At 44.5% G+C, this 12,909-nt stretch overlaps 1 protein-coding gene across 1 annotated transcript in view; it reads left to right on the top strand.

Moving 5' to 3' along the window:
• The window catches only part of TRPC3 (transient receptor potential cation channel subfamily C member 3), a gene marked incomplete at its 5' end in the record, with an annotated part of 61,174 nt that overhangs the window by 13,386 nt on the left and 34,879 nt on the right, over positions 1 to 12,909 (top strand). Inside the window, 2 exons of the mRNA XM_081136100.1 lie at positions 2,497 to 3,268; positions 9,196 to 9,384. Of these exons, the coding sequence (XP_080992226.1) occupies positions 2,497 to 3,268; positions 9,196 to 9,384 (961 nt within the window). The remainder of the gene's footprint in view (positions 1 to 2,496; positions 3,269 to 9,195; positions 9,385 to 12,909) is intronic.

The following is a 12,909-nucleotide window of genomic DNA, read 5'->3' as shown; positions in this document are numbered from 1 at the left end:
ATTTTATACAATATGGAAATCCTAGCCATTTGAAGAGTACCAGTTTTTCGCTTAATGCTAAAAATATTAACCAATGAAGTCCATACTATTAATAGTAATAAAACGTACTCACTTTTACACTGACAAAATTTATAGGATTTGTTTAAAACCTTTGTCATAGAGTTTGGTCTCAAAACAAAGTTCTCTTCTATGCCGTTCAGTGAATGCTATTTCCCAGCTAAAATTCATCATCACACCGACACACATGGACACACACAGACCTACACGGCACCCCCCCCAGTTAACCTGCCACCTCCCTGTCTCCCACACACTACCCTACCCTACAAACAGTAGTCAAACATAGGGCATTTGTTTAGCTTCAGAAAGATTATACTACAGTGGCTGCCAGTAAGTACATAAATTTTAAAAATTGTCAACTAAGAGATTAAAACAAATAAAAAATGAAAACATGAATATTATTTTTTAATAAAAATATTCAAGCTCTGATTAAAACTATTCAAAATGTGCACAAGGGTGTAAGTGAGAAGTAAAAATCTCCCTTCCCCTGTGGATACTCACTTCCACCCCCCAGAGGCCAGGTATTACAAGATTCTTCTGTTGCTTTCCAGAAATTGCAACAAATACATTTGTGTGTGTGTATACATATGTGTATATATACAGTATACATACATAAACGTGTATATACAGAGAGAGGCAAAAGTAGGTTTACCGTTGTGAGTACATGAAAGTTTATTTTGGTATTGTTATTTATTAATGTATTATTTTTCATATGAACAACTGTAGACCTACTGTTGCCTCACGTATATAAATACTATATTTAATTTTAAAAACTGCTCACCCAACAACTAGTCGAGCTGTTAGAATGGGGTGCCAGTCACAGCCCTCTCTGCTCTGGACAAGCTAACAAGCCTCTCTGGGGATCTCTTTCTTTCCTCACCTCTGTAGCCCGGGTTCGCCTGGCCACGTGTCCTTGGTCTCTGTCTGGAAAGCTTTGCAGTGGTCTCTGTGCTCCTCTCCTGGTTTGAGGCCCATAGACTGAGAACTGAGTGGAGGATGGTCACCACCCCTGTTCTGCTGCAGATGCTCCTAATGTCCCCCTCTAGACCCCCAGGGAGGCCACTGTCCTCTCCAGTTAGTTTTCAACTCCTAACTCTATGAATACTATTTTGTGAATAGTAGAAGGTATTTCTGGAATACATATTGTGGACAGAAAGCATTTCCCCCCAGCCGTTCACTTTTAACTTGTCACTCTTACTTGCTTCAAAAGTCAGTAATGTGAAAAGAGCTTCATGTGGTACCTTTGGTGGTGCAGCTCATACAAAAAACAAAAATCACAGACCTTTTTTTAAAGGAAGTTATAGTAAGCATTTCAATCAGTGAGAATATTAGAACTGGGCAGAGGTAAAGATGCAGATTTGTGCTTATAATAATAGCCACTGAAATATTAAAAATAATCGTAACGTTAAAAATTATATTGCTTAACACTTTTTCAGAGACTCAGAACGTCTAACAGAGCTCTTTATTCATGAGCTCATGAGGAAAATCTGGAGAGCTTTGTAAATTTTCCTTTGACCCCTGGGGTAAGTAAACCCAGGGAGATGAAATTACTTGCTCAGCATCACAAAATCTGAAATGTGAACTCTGTTCGCTGCGCACATCAGTTACTGACGTGATTATAGCGCAGCCGAATCTCAGCTGCGTGGCTGGCGTTAGGCCTCTGGTGCACCCAGTTCTGGGTATGCATTTTGCGTCGGTTGCTTTATTGACAAGTAACACTAGTGATTTTTAAACCATAAACCGTACCGTAGCCTTTTAGTTCCAAGAGGCAACTATATAATATTGGTAACTAAGCAACTCCTTATAAAGGCACAGTCATTTTCAATAAACGATATCTAGATTGATGCTCTAATATTATAATTGCTAGATCTTGTATCATTGAAAAAATGAATCTCATGAAGTTTGGGGGGCAGGTAACCCTAAGATCCTGAAAGATGATACTTGGCCTAAATACTGGGTTTTTTCTTGCCTTTTCTCTCTCTCTCTCTCTCTTTTTTTTTTTTTTTTTGGTCAATTATTGTATTTAGTTAAAAATGCACAGTGACTGGAGAAGATGTTCTGGCCTGTTTCCTGAAAGATGTACTTTCTTTATCCTTGAAGCCTAGTGCTGGGCGCCAAGCACCCGCTAGCCTGCATTTTCAAGGATGTTAGGAGCAGTAGGAATAGGGCTGTTCCCACAGGGTCCGATCAGTTCTGCCTTTGCCAGGGTGACAGGGCGGCGCGGGTGTCTGGAAACGGCTCCCTTTGCGGTTCCTCCTGAACCCCGTTTGCTGTAGCAAGAGCTCCTGTTCCCGGGGCTGCGCCCCCCCGCGGCGGGGCAGCCGGGGCGCCCGCGCGCGTTCCAGGGGCGCCCCCAGCGGCCGCCCGCGTGCTGCGCGCCCCAGCAGGGCCCGGGGCGCCCTCACGGTCCACCGCTGTCCTCTCGTTGCCGCCGGTTAGGTCCATGGATGAAAGCCCGTCCCTGCGGCGCATGACGGCGATGCGGGAGAAGGGCCGGCGCCAGGCGGTGCGGGGCCCGGCCTTCATGTTCAACGACCGCGGCACGAGCCTGACGGCCGAGGAGGAGCGCTTCCTGGACGCGGCCGAGTACGGCAACATCCCCGTGGTGCGCAAGATGCTGGAGGAGTCCCAGACGCTCAACGTGAACTGCGTGGACTACATGGGCCAGAACGCGCTGCAGCTGGCCGTGGGCAACGAGCACCTGGAGGTGACGGAGCTGCTGCTCAAGAAGGAGAACCTGGCGCGCATCGGCGACGCGCTGCTGCTGGCCATCAGCAAGGGCTACGTGCGCATCGTGGAGGCCATCCTCAACCACCCCGGCTTCGCGGCCAGCGGGCGCCTCACGCTCAGCCCCTGCGAGCAGGAGCTGCAGGACGACGACTTCTACGCCTACGACGAGGACGGCACGCGCTTCTCGCCCGACATCACGCCCGTCATCCTGGCGGCGCACTGCCAGAAGTACGAGGTGGTGCACATGCTGCTGCTGCGGGGCGCCCGCATCGAGCGCCCGCACGACTACTTCTGCAAGTGCGGCGACTGCACCGAGAAGCAGCGGCACGACTCCTTCAGCCACTCGCGCTCCAGGATCAACGCCTACAAGGGGCTGGCCAGCCCGGCCTACCTGTCCCTGTCCAGCGAGGACCCCGTGCTCACCGCGCTGGAGCTCAGCAACGAGCTGGCCAAGCTGGCCAACATCGAGAAGGAGTTCAAGGTAAGCGCGCCTGCCCCGCCTGGCTCCCCCCAGGCACCATGGCCCCGGGGGCTGGAACCACCAGGGGCTGGGAGCGGTGTGTGCAGGGGTCTGAGGGCCCCTGGCTCAGCATGGGGCGGGGAAAATGCGCTCTGGGGGGAGGGGTGAGGGGTGAGGGGTATGCTGGGTCACAGAGCTCTAGTTCCAGGCCTGCTCCATGCTCTGCACAAGCATTAAGTAGAAGGCAAGACTTGTCCCCTTCTGTCAAAAGGAGGGATTTGGGGTGACCCTCTCCCTTCCAAATTCTTCCTCTATTGTAGTTAGTTGTATGGGGGGTTGGGGGGGGGTAGCGTACAAGTGGTAGTAGTTCCCTGTTTATTTGCCCAAACATCTGTACATCCCTTTAGATTGAAAATTAGAAGAGCGCATAAAATGCTACCGAAGCCGTTCATGAATATGACTAGCATGCCTCACCTTGAAACCCACAAATGTATATCCAGCTGCTGATTGTAGACCCGCAGACAGCAGGTCAGCCCAGAAATGCACCGGGCGGTACAGTGTTTGGCTTTAATGGATTTTTTTTTTTTTTTAATGAGTGAACTCTTTTCCTGGTGGTGATCTCCAGTCAAACAGGAGTGTTCATTTTTATAAAAAGTATACATTCACGTAGAACATTTTTAGTTTTTATTCGGTTGCTACATCTTCCTGTGCATTTTGGATGGTCCTGCCAATTAAATCTGGGCGAAAGGGAATTGTGTTCGTTGTGGAGAAAGCCAGTCAGGCTGGTTTTCAGCAGGATCCTGTCTCCCGTTGTCCACCTAAGATGATTGTAGACATCAGTTCCTTGAGTAATTTTCTGGATGCTGAGTTCATCTTCTTTTCAGTTCAGTGTCGTGATGTTAGACCCCAGGAAGAGTGATTATTCTGTCTTTCAGATCTTATTACAGTTTTTCATGCTTAGGTGAGATTTACACAAATGCGACCAGCAATATAATGTAGGCTAAGGGCTTGCAAGAAAATAATAGGAAAGTTTTGTGGGGGTTTTTTCCCCCTCCCATACACATCAAATTCCTAGATATCAATCAACCCTTATCTTGTCCTGCTGGAGCTCTGACCATAGGATAATTTTGTTATTCCATTAAGATTTTTTCTGATATAAATGCTACACGTATTTATTATAAAAAATTTGGAAAATGTGGGAAAATACAAAGAATAAAATAAATATTACCTTATATCTACTCCCTTTCAAGAGATTCATTATGTAGTATTTGAAAGACTTATTTCTTTGGGCCCAAAATGAATTTGTTTTTAGACGGAACTCAGAACAAATTGAAAGCCTCGAATTCTGTTTAGAGAGACTAGAAAAACATTCAGGTAAATTAACTCTAAATGTGATTTCTTTATTTTGGCATAGTAATAAAAAATATAATTCTAAATTCGTTTGCCACTTTTAGATATCACTCAACCTTTTTTTTTATGCATTTTGCTTGATATAGATTGAAAGTCTAGAAAAGATTCTACAAAAGGGAATATTTTCTCAGGTTATGTTTTAATATTTTACAAAAGATGGTGACATATGCAGTTCTGCTCAGAGAAGTCATCTCAGTAAAGCCATGGTTAAAAATTCTGTCGTTCTTCGTTTTCCCCTGAAGCCAGCTAAATCTATATTGATAATACTTAGAGTCTCCTTTACTCCAGCTTGCAGAGTCGCCTCTGATAACCTTTCAAAGTTGGGGAAATATTGCAAATAAAGAGGCAAAAAAAAAAAAAAAGAGAGAGAGAAAACACAAATGAGTTTAAGAGGGTAACACATAAAGCTCCCAGATATCCAAGGACATGCGGAAATATCTCAATCTCACCGTCCCCTTATCTGAATTATGTAGAAAGCACTTGGGCAGCGTAACCTTCTCTGAGTCAAAAGACAGACAGTTCTGGAGAAGTCAGTGTCCAGGGACCGCAAGTCCCCCTCCCCTGACAATGTCCCTTTCCTTCCCCCCTTCTCACCTGTCCTGTTATTGCCTTTGTACCTGCCCTCCCTTCACCTCCTTGCCCTCTTGTCCCACACTCATGTCCATCTGCCAGGCTTTAGACAGATGGAGGAAACAAGCTTCCACAGCTCTGACCCAGGACCCCGTGCTCGGGAAGGGCAGTGAGGTGGCGCTCATTTCGGAGGCAAGCAGCTAATGTCATTGGCCCTGTTTCGTTTGTCTTCTCTGTATTGTTTCCACAGAGACTTTGAGCTCAAAGGTCTAGCACTGAAATGAAAAAATAGACAATGTGCTCCCCAGTGAAAGACAGGTGATTTTTCCCTTTTCAGACACCTATCCCTCCTTCATCTTCTCGATGGCCCGTAAGATCCAGCATCTCCCCCCTCAATTTGCCATCACTAGGTTCCCAGCCACTTTGCAGTTTCCAGAGTTTCTTGAACAATACAGGAAGCCTGGTGCTGAAAAGCATGTGAAGGTCGTTACCCCAAGAGGTTGAACATCCTCGGATATAGCTTTAGATAAATTAATGGAGGACAGTGTGGTGACAGGTTATTAAAGAAATATTTTGGGTGTGCAGATGCTGTCTGTAGCTATTCTGAGAAATAATACCGGACAGGATGGACTCTGGACCTAATCCTCTGAATGTCAGAGGCAAGCAAGCTAGTCATTTATTAAGCCGTGAGGCGCAAAGTGAAATTTCCTAATTCTGAGTCAGTGATGCACTTTTTTGCAAAAAAAAAAAAAAGAACCTTTTGCCCTCCTTGTGCCTGTTTTCCTCTCTTTGAAGTAGAAAAGCAATTTCAACTATTACCACAGTAGGGCTGTAAGGAAAAGAGAGTGAATATAATCCTAAGGCAAGACAGCATGTTATGGCAGGAAGATATTCTAGGAATCATCTGGCTAGACAGACCTCTCATTTACAAATGAGAAAACAAAGCCTAGAGCCAAGGTGCGTGTGCTAGGCCTGGATTTGGGAGAAGGGGTCCCAGCCCTCAATGTTCTCTTACATGCTGTACCTGGTAATATCGAAGCCCTTCTATGGTATTTGATGTGTGAGCACACTCTAAGCATTTAATCCTCACACTAGCACTATTAAGTAGGCTTATTCTCGTCTGAGAGACCAAGTAACTTCCACAATATCACACAGCTAGGAAGTGGTAGAAGCAGTATTTGAACCCAGGAGGCCTGGCTTCAGATCGACACTTTAACCACTACACTCCTTGTTACTAGGGAAAGGATCAGGTGGGACCCAGCCTGCTTCGAACTGAATTTCCATTTTCCTCTTAAGGTTAAGAGGGATTGAAAAGAGGGTAAAAGGGATTCGAATGACGAGTGAACCATGATATAAGTGTGCTGAAACCTGCAGACGGGGCGTCCCGAGGACGGAGCTCCATTGCCCCCCCTTGACGTGGGCAGGCCCTTGGGCTTTGAGTTCCTGCTCTGCAAAGCGGGCACAGGTCCGTCTGAAACTTTGTGGCGGGCCCAGGTAATGGGTGCGTGGCATCATGAAGACAGTTAAGAAAACTAAATTACGAGAAAATTATTAGGAAACGCAGAGCAGGCACATGGTCTGAGTTGTGAAGTAACATGAGACAGACTCCTGGTAGGACCAACAGCCACCTGGTGGTCAGTGCAGACCCTAGATGGTTCCTTTTGCACCCGAGGCAGGGCCGTCTAAATCTCCATTTCCCGGGGAGCTCTGCAGAGATTGACAAAATGCTGCCCACGGCCCCAGTGATGAAATGCCCCTTGTCTCCAGCTCTGATTGTCTTCTGCACTGGGGTAACAGACTTCTCAGGGCAGGAAGGCTTTCAGTTATGAAAACAAAGTGTTGTCCTTGCAACTTGTATGACTGATCTTTCAGTCATACAAACCACACAGCTTTCTTTAAGACTGGACAATTTACAGATTATAATTTTTAAAGGTAATGAGTCATTATTTAGGTCTTGCTGCAGAAGCAGTTCCCATGTTTTCTTCAAGCATAGAAAATAGTCTCTTTTATTTCTGCTCAGTGGAGCCATGGCCGCCCTATGTTGTACCAAATCTTATAGAACAGCTTGAACTGAAGAGTAACACGAGGAAATTTCATCTAAAAAATTGTATTAAAAGGGGAGCTTTCTATGGAAACAGACATGGATTTAATACTTCTTCTGGATGCTATAATAAAATATTTCATTAGTCTTTCAGGCATGGAAGGCAGACACTCTGCATAGAAACCAGAGACTGAACATTTTATTAATTTTATCAGTTGCCTGGTCCCAACTTGAATGGAAACCAAAGATTGAAGTTTCCATTCATTTTATCTGTTCCCTTATGAGGGAAAAAGGGTTAACTGTGACTGTCCTTTATCTGGATTTCTGATATCTGAAAGGGAAACTATTCTAGTCTGTGTAGCCTCTAAACATTCTCTCCTCTTCTTGTTTATTTTAGTTGGTGATGTGATTTTTGCCCATTACATAAATTAATTATTTAAGGGAAAAACATTGGCATTCGTCATGCCTTTTTTTAAAGTGCGATTTTTGGAAGCCCAGAATTTGGAAATTCTGCTGTGCAAAGTATGATTTAGTTATTAGACACACACAGTGTCTCAGGACACGTCGAAATGAGGAATTCCATTTTCCTCAGCTGTACCAAATTAATTATCATCTGGTTAACTTTCTTAGTGGGCTGTCATTTTAGTGAAAGCCATAGAAGCGGAGCTGGGGTTTCTGAAGGTAAGATGCTTCTCTAAGATGGTCATTGGCACCTTGTGAGGAACCAAAGGGGGAGAAATAGAGCTCCATCCAGAAGGCAACGGGAAGGCTGCCGACTGACTCCTATACTGCTCCGTGCACTCCATGTTCATGCGAATGAAAGGAAAGATTCGCAGGGTATTTCTAGCAAGGTGTTAGCCTGGAAATTTTTCTCTCAGGTATTGATACTCTGCAACTCTTGAGGATTCAGTGACATATAATCAAACATTCCTCCTTCAGGTTCTGCAGGACATGACCGTGTGCCCTGCAGACAAACAAGGGAAAATGCCCCCTCTCTGCTCATACCTGTCCATCTCTTTACATTCCCCACACACCAGTCATTCCCAAAGGTACATGTGTGTCAGAAACACACCAGGACATCAGGGATGGGTCTGAGAATTGATGTTCTCATAGCCATGTGCTGCTGACGCTGCTGGCCTGAGGCCTACACGTGGAGAAGCGATGTCTCCATCGAGGCAAGAGAAACAGTAAACGGGACCCGTTATTTTCACGTGTGGCCAATCTTCTCTATCAAATTGCCACTTCAGAAAAAAAATCACCATTTCAAACTATTTTTATTGTACATCAACTATAATTTTAAAATAAATTTTTTCAATAAGTAATAACCAGATAAAAATTTTTGTTTTCGTTATAGAAATGGTTTTGTTTTGGCTTTGAGATACAACTGCACAAGAGAGATACAACTCCTTTTGATCCTTTGATCTTTCAGCATTAGCATTTAGCCAGCATCTCTTAATACAAACCAGTGACTTATGTGCATAGCATTTTCAGAGCCATCTCTTATGGTGGGCAGGTTGCAGAGGGTCCTGCTGAGGGGGTGGGGCAAATCCAGCCGTATCTAACTCAGCAAGCCTTGCATCCACATAGGGGCTGCAGCTTCCTACCCAGAGGAAGGGATGCCTTTTTCTAATGCACAGAGAAGCTAAACACTTTCTATGGAATTAAAGAAAATTCTTTTTTAAAAAAAAATATGTTTTTTATTAATTTTAGAGAGAGAGGAAGGGAGAGGGAGAGAGATAGAAACATCAGTGAGAGAGAAACATCAACATCAGTTGGCTGCCTCGGGCATGCCCCCATCCCTGGCATGTGGCCTGACCGGAATCTAACTGGTGACCTCTTGGTTTATGGGTGGACTCTCAAGCACCGAACCACACCAGCTGGGCTAAAGCAAATTCTTTGTATTAAATTCCAAACCTCCCATTCTCAGAATGACTACCGGAAGCTGTCCATGCAATGCAAAGACTTCGTGGTGGGTGTGCTGGATCTTTGCCGAGACTCAGAAGAGGTGGAGGCGATCCTGAACGGAGACCTGGAATCGGCAGAGTCTGCGGAGGCGCACAGGCACAAGGCGTCACTGAGTCGTGTCAAACTTGCCATAAAGTATGAAGTCAAAAAGGTGAGTGGCCCGCTTTCATCCTGCGCCGTATTGGAATAAACATGGAATATCCACCAGGCCGTATTCCAGGACTTTTTTTTCAATAATAAGAATAGGTGTTATTGTTAAAATATATTGTTTCCTTCATGAAAGAGATTAAGAAAAGTCATGGTAAAATGGTGAGTCAAATATCGAGCTTCTGACCCTTTCCATTTTTTATTGGTTGGGAGACCTTGGATAAGTCACGAGACTTCTTTAAATTTCAGTTTCCTGTCTGAGAGGAGGATAATATTTCTTATCTATCGCAGGGTTTTGGTGGCATGTCAATGGCTTGAGATACGCCAAAGAACTCTGTAATCTGCTCGTTACAATGCAATCAATAATAATAAAGCCTGCTACTTGTACACAGTTTTGGAAGGCACTGTTACATACATTCTCACATTAATCCTTGCGCCAATCCTATGTTATTTTGCCTATAAAATAGGTAAGGAAGCGAAGGTTCTCCAAGCTTAAACGACATGTCTAAGGTCACACAGCTACGGAGTTGATCTTACAGTTGCCAAAAATAAAAACGATGATTCCTTTTTTACTCTGGTTGCTGCAGATAAACTGTTATGTGTATCTATCTGCTACTTGTATGGGGCTTTTAAATAATTCATGAAAATTGTAGTTATGATATGTCACTGTAATGAAAATCTCAGTTACCCAGAATCTAACACCTTATATAGGTTAGATAAATGAATTTTTTTGTACTTTTAAGAGACGCTGATAAATCACAAAGAAGTAAGCTGTTTTCAGGAATAGAGCTGGCTTCATGACCTGGTTGATCTGTGTGTAGCCGAATCTTCTCTCCTCCTGCAGTGTGGCATGTAGCTTAAGAGGTCAGGCTCCAGAGCCAACCTGCAAGGGTTCAAGTCCCTGTGTGACCACGGGCAAGTCACCCCACCTGCCTAAGCCTCGGTCTGCTTGCTGGTAAAGTGGGGACAACAGTAGGGACTACTTGTTCAGTTGTTTCCATGATTACATGCGCCGATGCATGTGAAGTAATTAGCACAGGTATAGGACACGGTGGTTGTTCAGTAAGTATTAGCGAATAACATTTCTGCGTTATGACAATTCACTCTCAGAATGACGACTCTTAAGCAAGTTCTGTTCTCAGTCATCAAAGACAGCTTTCTTGTCCACTGTACTGGTTCCAGTTGTCAGTAAGCAGAAAGGAATTTAGTAGGGGATGTTAGGAGTCATCAGGAGAGGGGGAGGTGCAAGCTTCCTGTGCTGTGCTTCCAGAACTGACCTTAAGGGAGTGTCTGTGGCCCAAACAGAACAATTCTGCCTCTGCTGAGGTGGCTGGCCCTGCACCCCCGAGAGGATGCCTGAGTCCTGCCTGATAGATACAGCCCCTTCCATCAAGGCCCACACTTAATGCCTCTCACCAGTGGAGCCTAGGCCAGTGTCGGTACCTAGCAGCAAGTGAGGGTGGGGGAATCTCTCTCTCTCTCTCTACACACACATGCACACACACACACACACACACACACAATTCTACCACAGTGTAGAAAACTTCCACATGTGTGTTCACAAGACTGTAGCCAGCCATCAGTGACAGAGCTTCCTCTACTTAATAGGATAGTGAAACGTGAAGTGAAATAATTTTTCAAGGCATTGTCAGTTATGACATAATGAAGTTGGCCTGACTGCCCTCCTCTCAGAGCATTCTTGCTAATAGAGGTTTTGCCATGTTGGCACACACACAAAAAGATAATTTTGAATAAGATGGATATTAATGCTCTTTTAGAAATCTGTCTGGACATTTATTCACAGGTCTTGTAATACGCCGTCTCCTCTCTTGAGTACCTGCGAGGGGAGAATTGGTTTCAGTTGTCACAGGTTCTTGATCATGGCTTTGAAAGTGTGATATTAGCAGAAACAGTTTGTCTGCAGATGTGTGTCTGTTGACCAAGCTGTCTCGCAGAGCGCAAGTCCTCCTGCATGCTCATTTTAAATGTCAGATATGTAGACTACAATGTAGGAGGTGTCATAAACTTGCTGTCAGTCAACTATCAGGAAACAACGACCAAAAGAATATATGTGGAACCAAATGGAGATTCAAGACTTTGCAGGTGTTTCTGGCTTGTTTGTTTTATGCTTTGCCATGAATATTAGTTCAAGTCTTTGATTTGGAATGGTCACTTGATAAATGTATATTAGAATGGCCAAGTGAGCCCCAGGTCCTCTTTCTTTTTTCCCCTCGAAGGCTCCTTTATTGTTCACTCAGCACTCACCCATCTCCACTCCAGCAAGGAGGAAAAAGACCCCCCCACTCCTGTCCCCATTTTTCCTACCATCTCGTTTCTAGTCCCCAAGAAAAATCTCCCCTTGGATTATAAGGATGCATGACCCCCCTCCCCCACTGTGGCTCTGAAGTAGTCTATGGCTACATAAAAGGCACTGGGATTTCAAAATAACTTTATATGTTATGGAATTTCCACCACCTCCCCCATAGCAAAATATACTCATATTTATTCAAATCAGGCCATAATTACACCAAGAAAACCAGTTTTATATAACGGTAAGCTGTTAGGCCCCATAAGAGACTCAGGAAGTCTCTCCTGCTGTCTGCCCAAATCTGCCCCCAGCTCTGGTTCTGAGTCTGCTGACTTCTCCAGCCTGCAACCAAAGTACGTGCCCTTGACTGGGAATTGAACCTGAGACCCTTCAGTCTATGGGCTGATGCTCTAACCAGTGAGCACACTAACCAGGGCAAGGATTGCTATTCTTTTTTATTGTTGTTAATATGTCTTTATTGATTTCAGAGAGAGGAAAGGAGAGGGAGAGAGAGAGATAGAAACATCAATGATGAGAGTCATTGATCGGCTGCCTCCTGCACGTTCCCTGCTGGGGATCGAACCCGCAACCCGGGCATGTGCCCTGACCAGGAATCGAACCGCGATCTCCTGGAACCTAGGCCGATGCTCAACCTCTGAGCCACGCGGGCTGGGCAAGGATTGCTCTTCTTAGTATCAAAAGAGCTCAAGACAAGTTTACAAGAAAAATTCCCAGAGCTCTTTAGAAAAATAAGCCAAGAGCCTGAACATATAATTCATAGAAGGGAGAAACTGAATCGCTAGCAAGCGTATTTAACATTTTCAAGCACCCTCTTAATAAAAGAAATGCACATTAACATACAAATGCCATTTCACCCCTCAAACTATGAGAGAATAGAAACTTACGATTCTCAATGCTGTTGATGAAATAAATGGACAATCAGATGCTACTGGTGGGAAGCAATAATGTGTTTTCTGTCAGGGATTTTGAAGACTCCTCACCATTTCTGAGCATTCTCTAAGGGAAATAATGCAACTGGAAAGGTGATCAATACCATTACTGTGTGTAGAGTTACCTACATTCTTCTATAGGAGAATGAAAGATGAAATTTGATATTTTGAAAATGTGTACAAGAAAATTAACTTCTGGGCCAAAAACATGAATTACTTTCCAATTAGAATAATGGACAGTTTGCCTCTGTGGTTAGAGTGTCAGCCCACG

Source organism: Miniopterus schreibersii (assembly GCF_964146895.1).
Source record: "Miniopterus schreibersii genome assembly, chromosome: 4".
Taxonomy (NCBI): Eukaryota; Metazoa; Chordata; class Mammalia; order Chiroptera; family Miniopteridae; genus Miniopterus; species Miniopterus schreibersii.
This window is presented reverse-complemented; position numbering and strand designations above follow the sequence as displayed.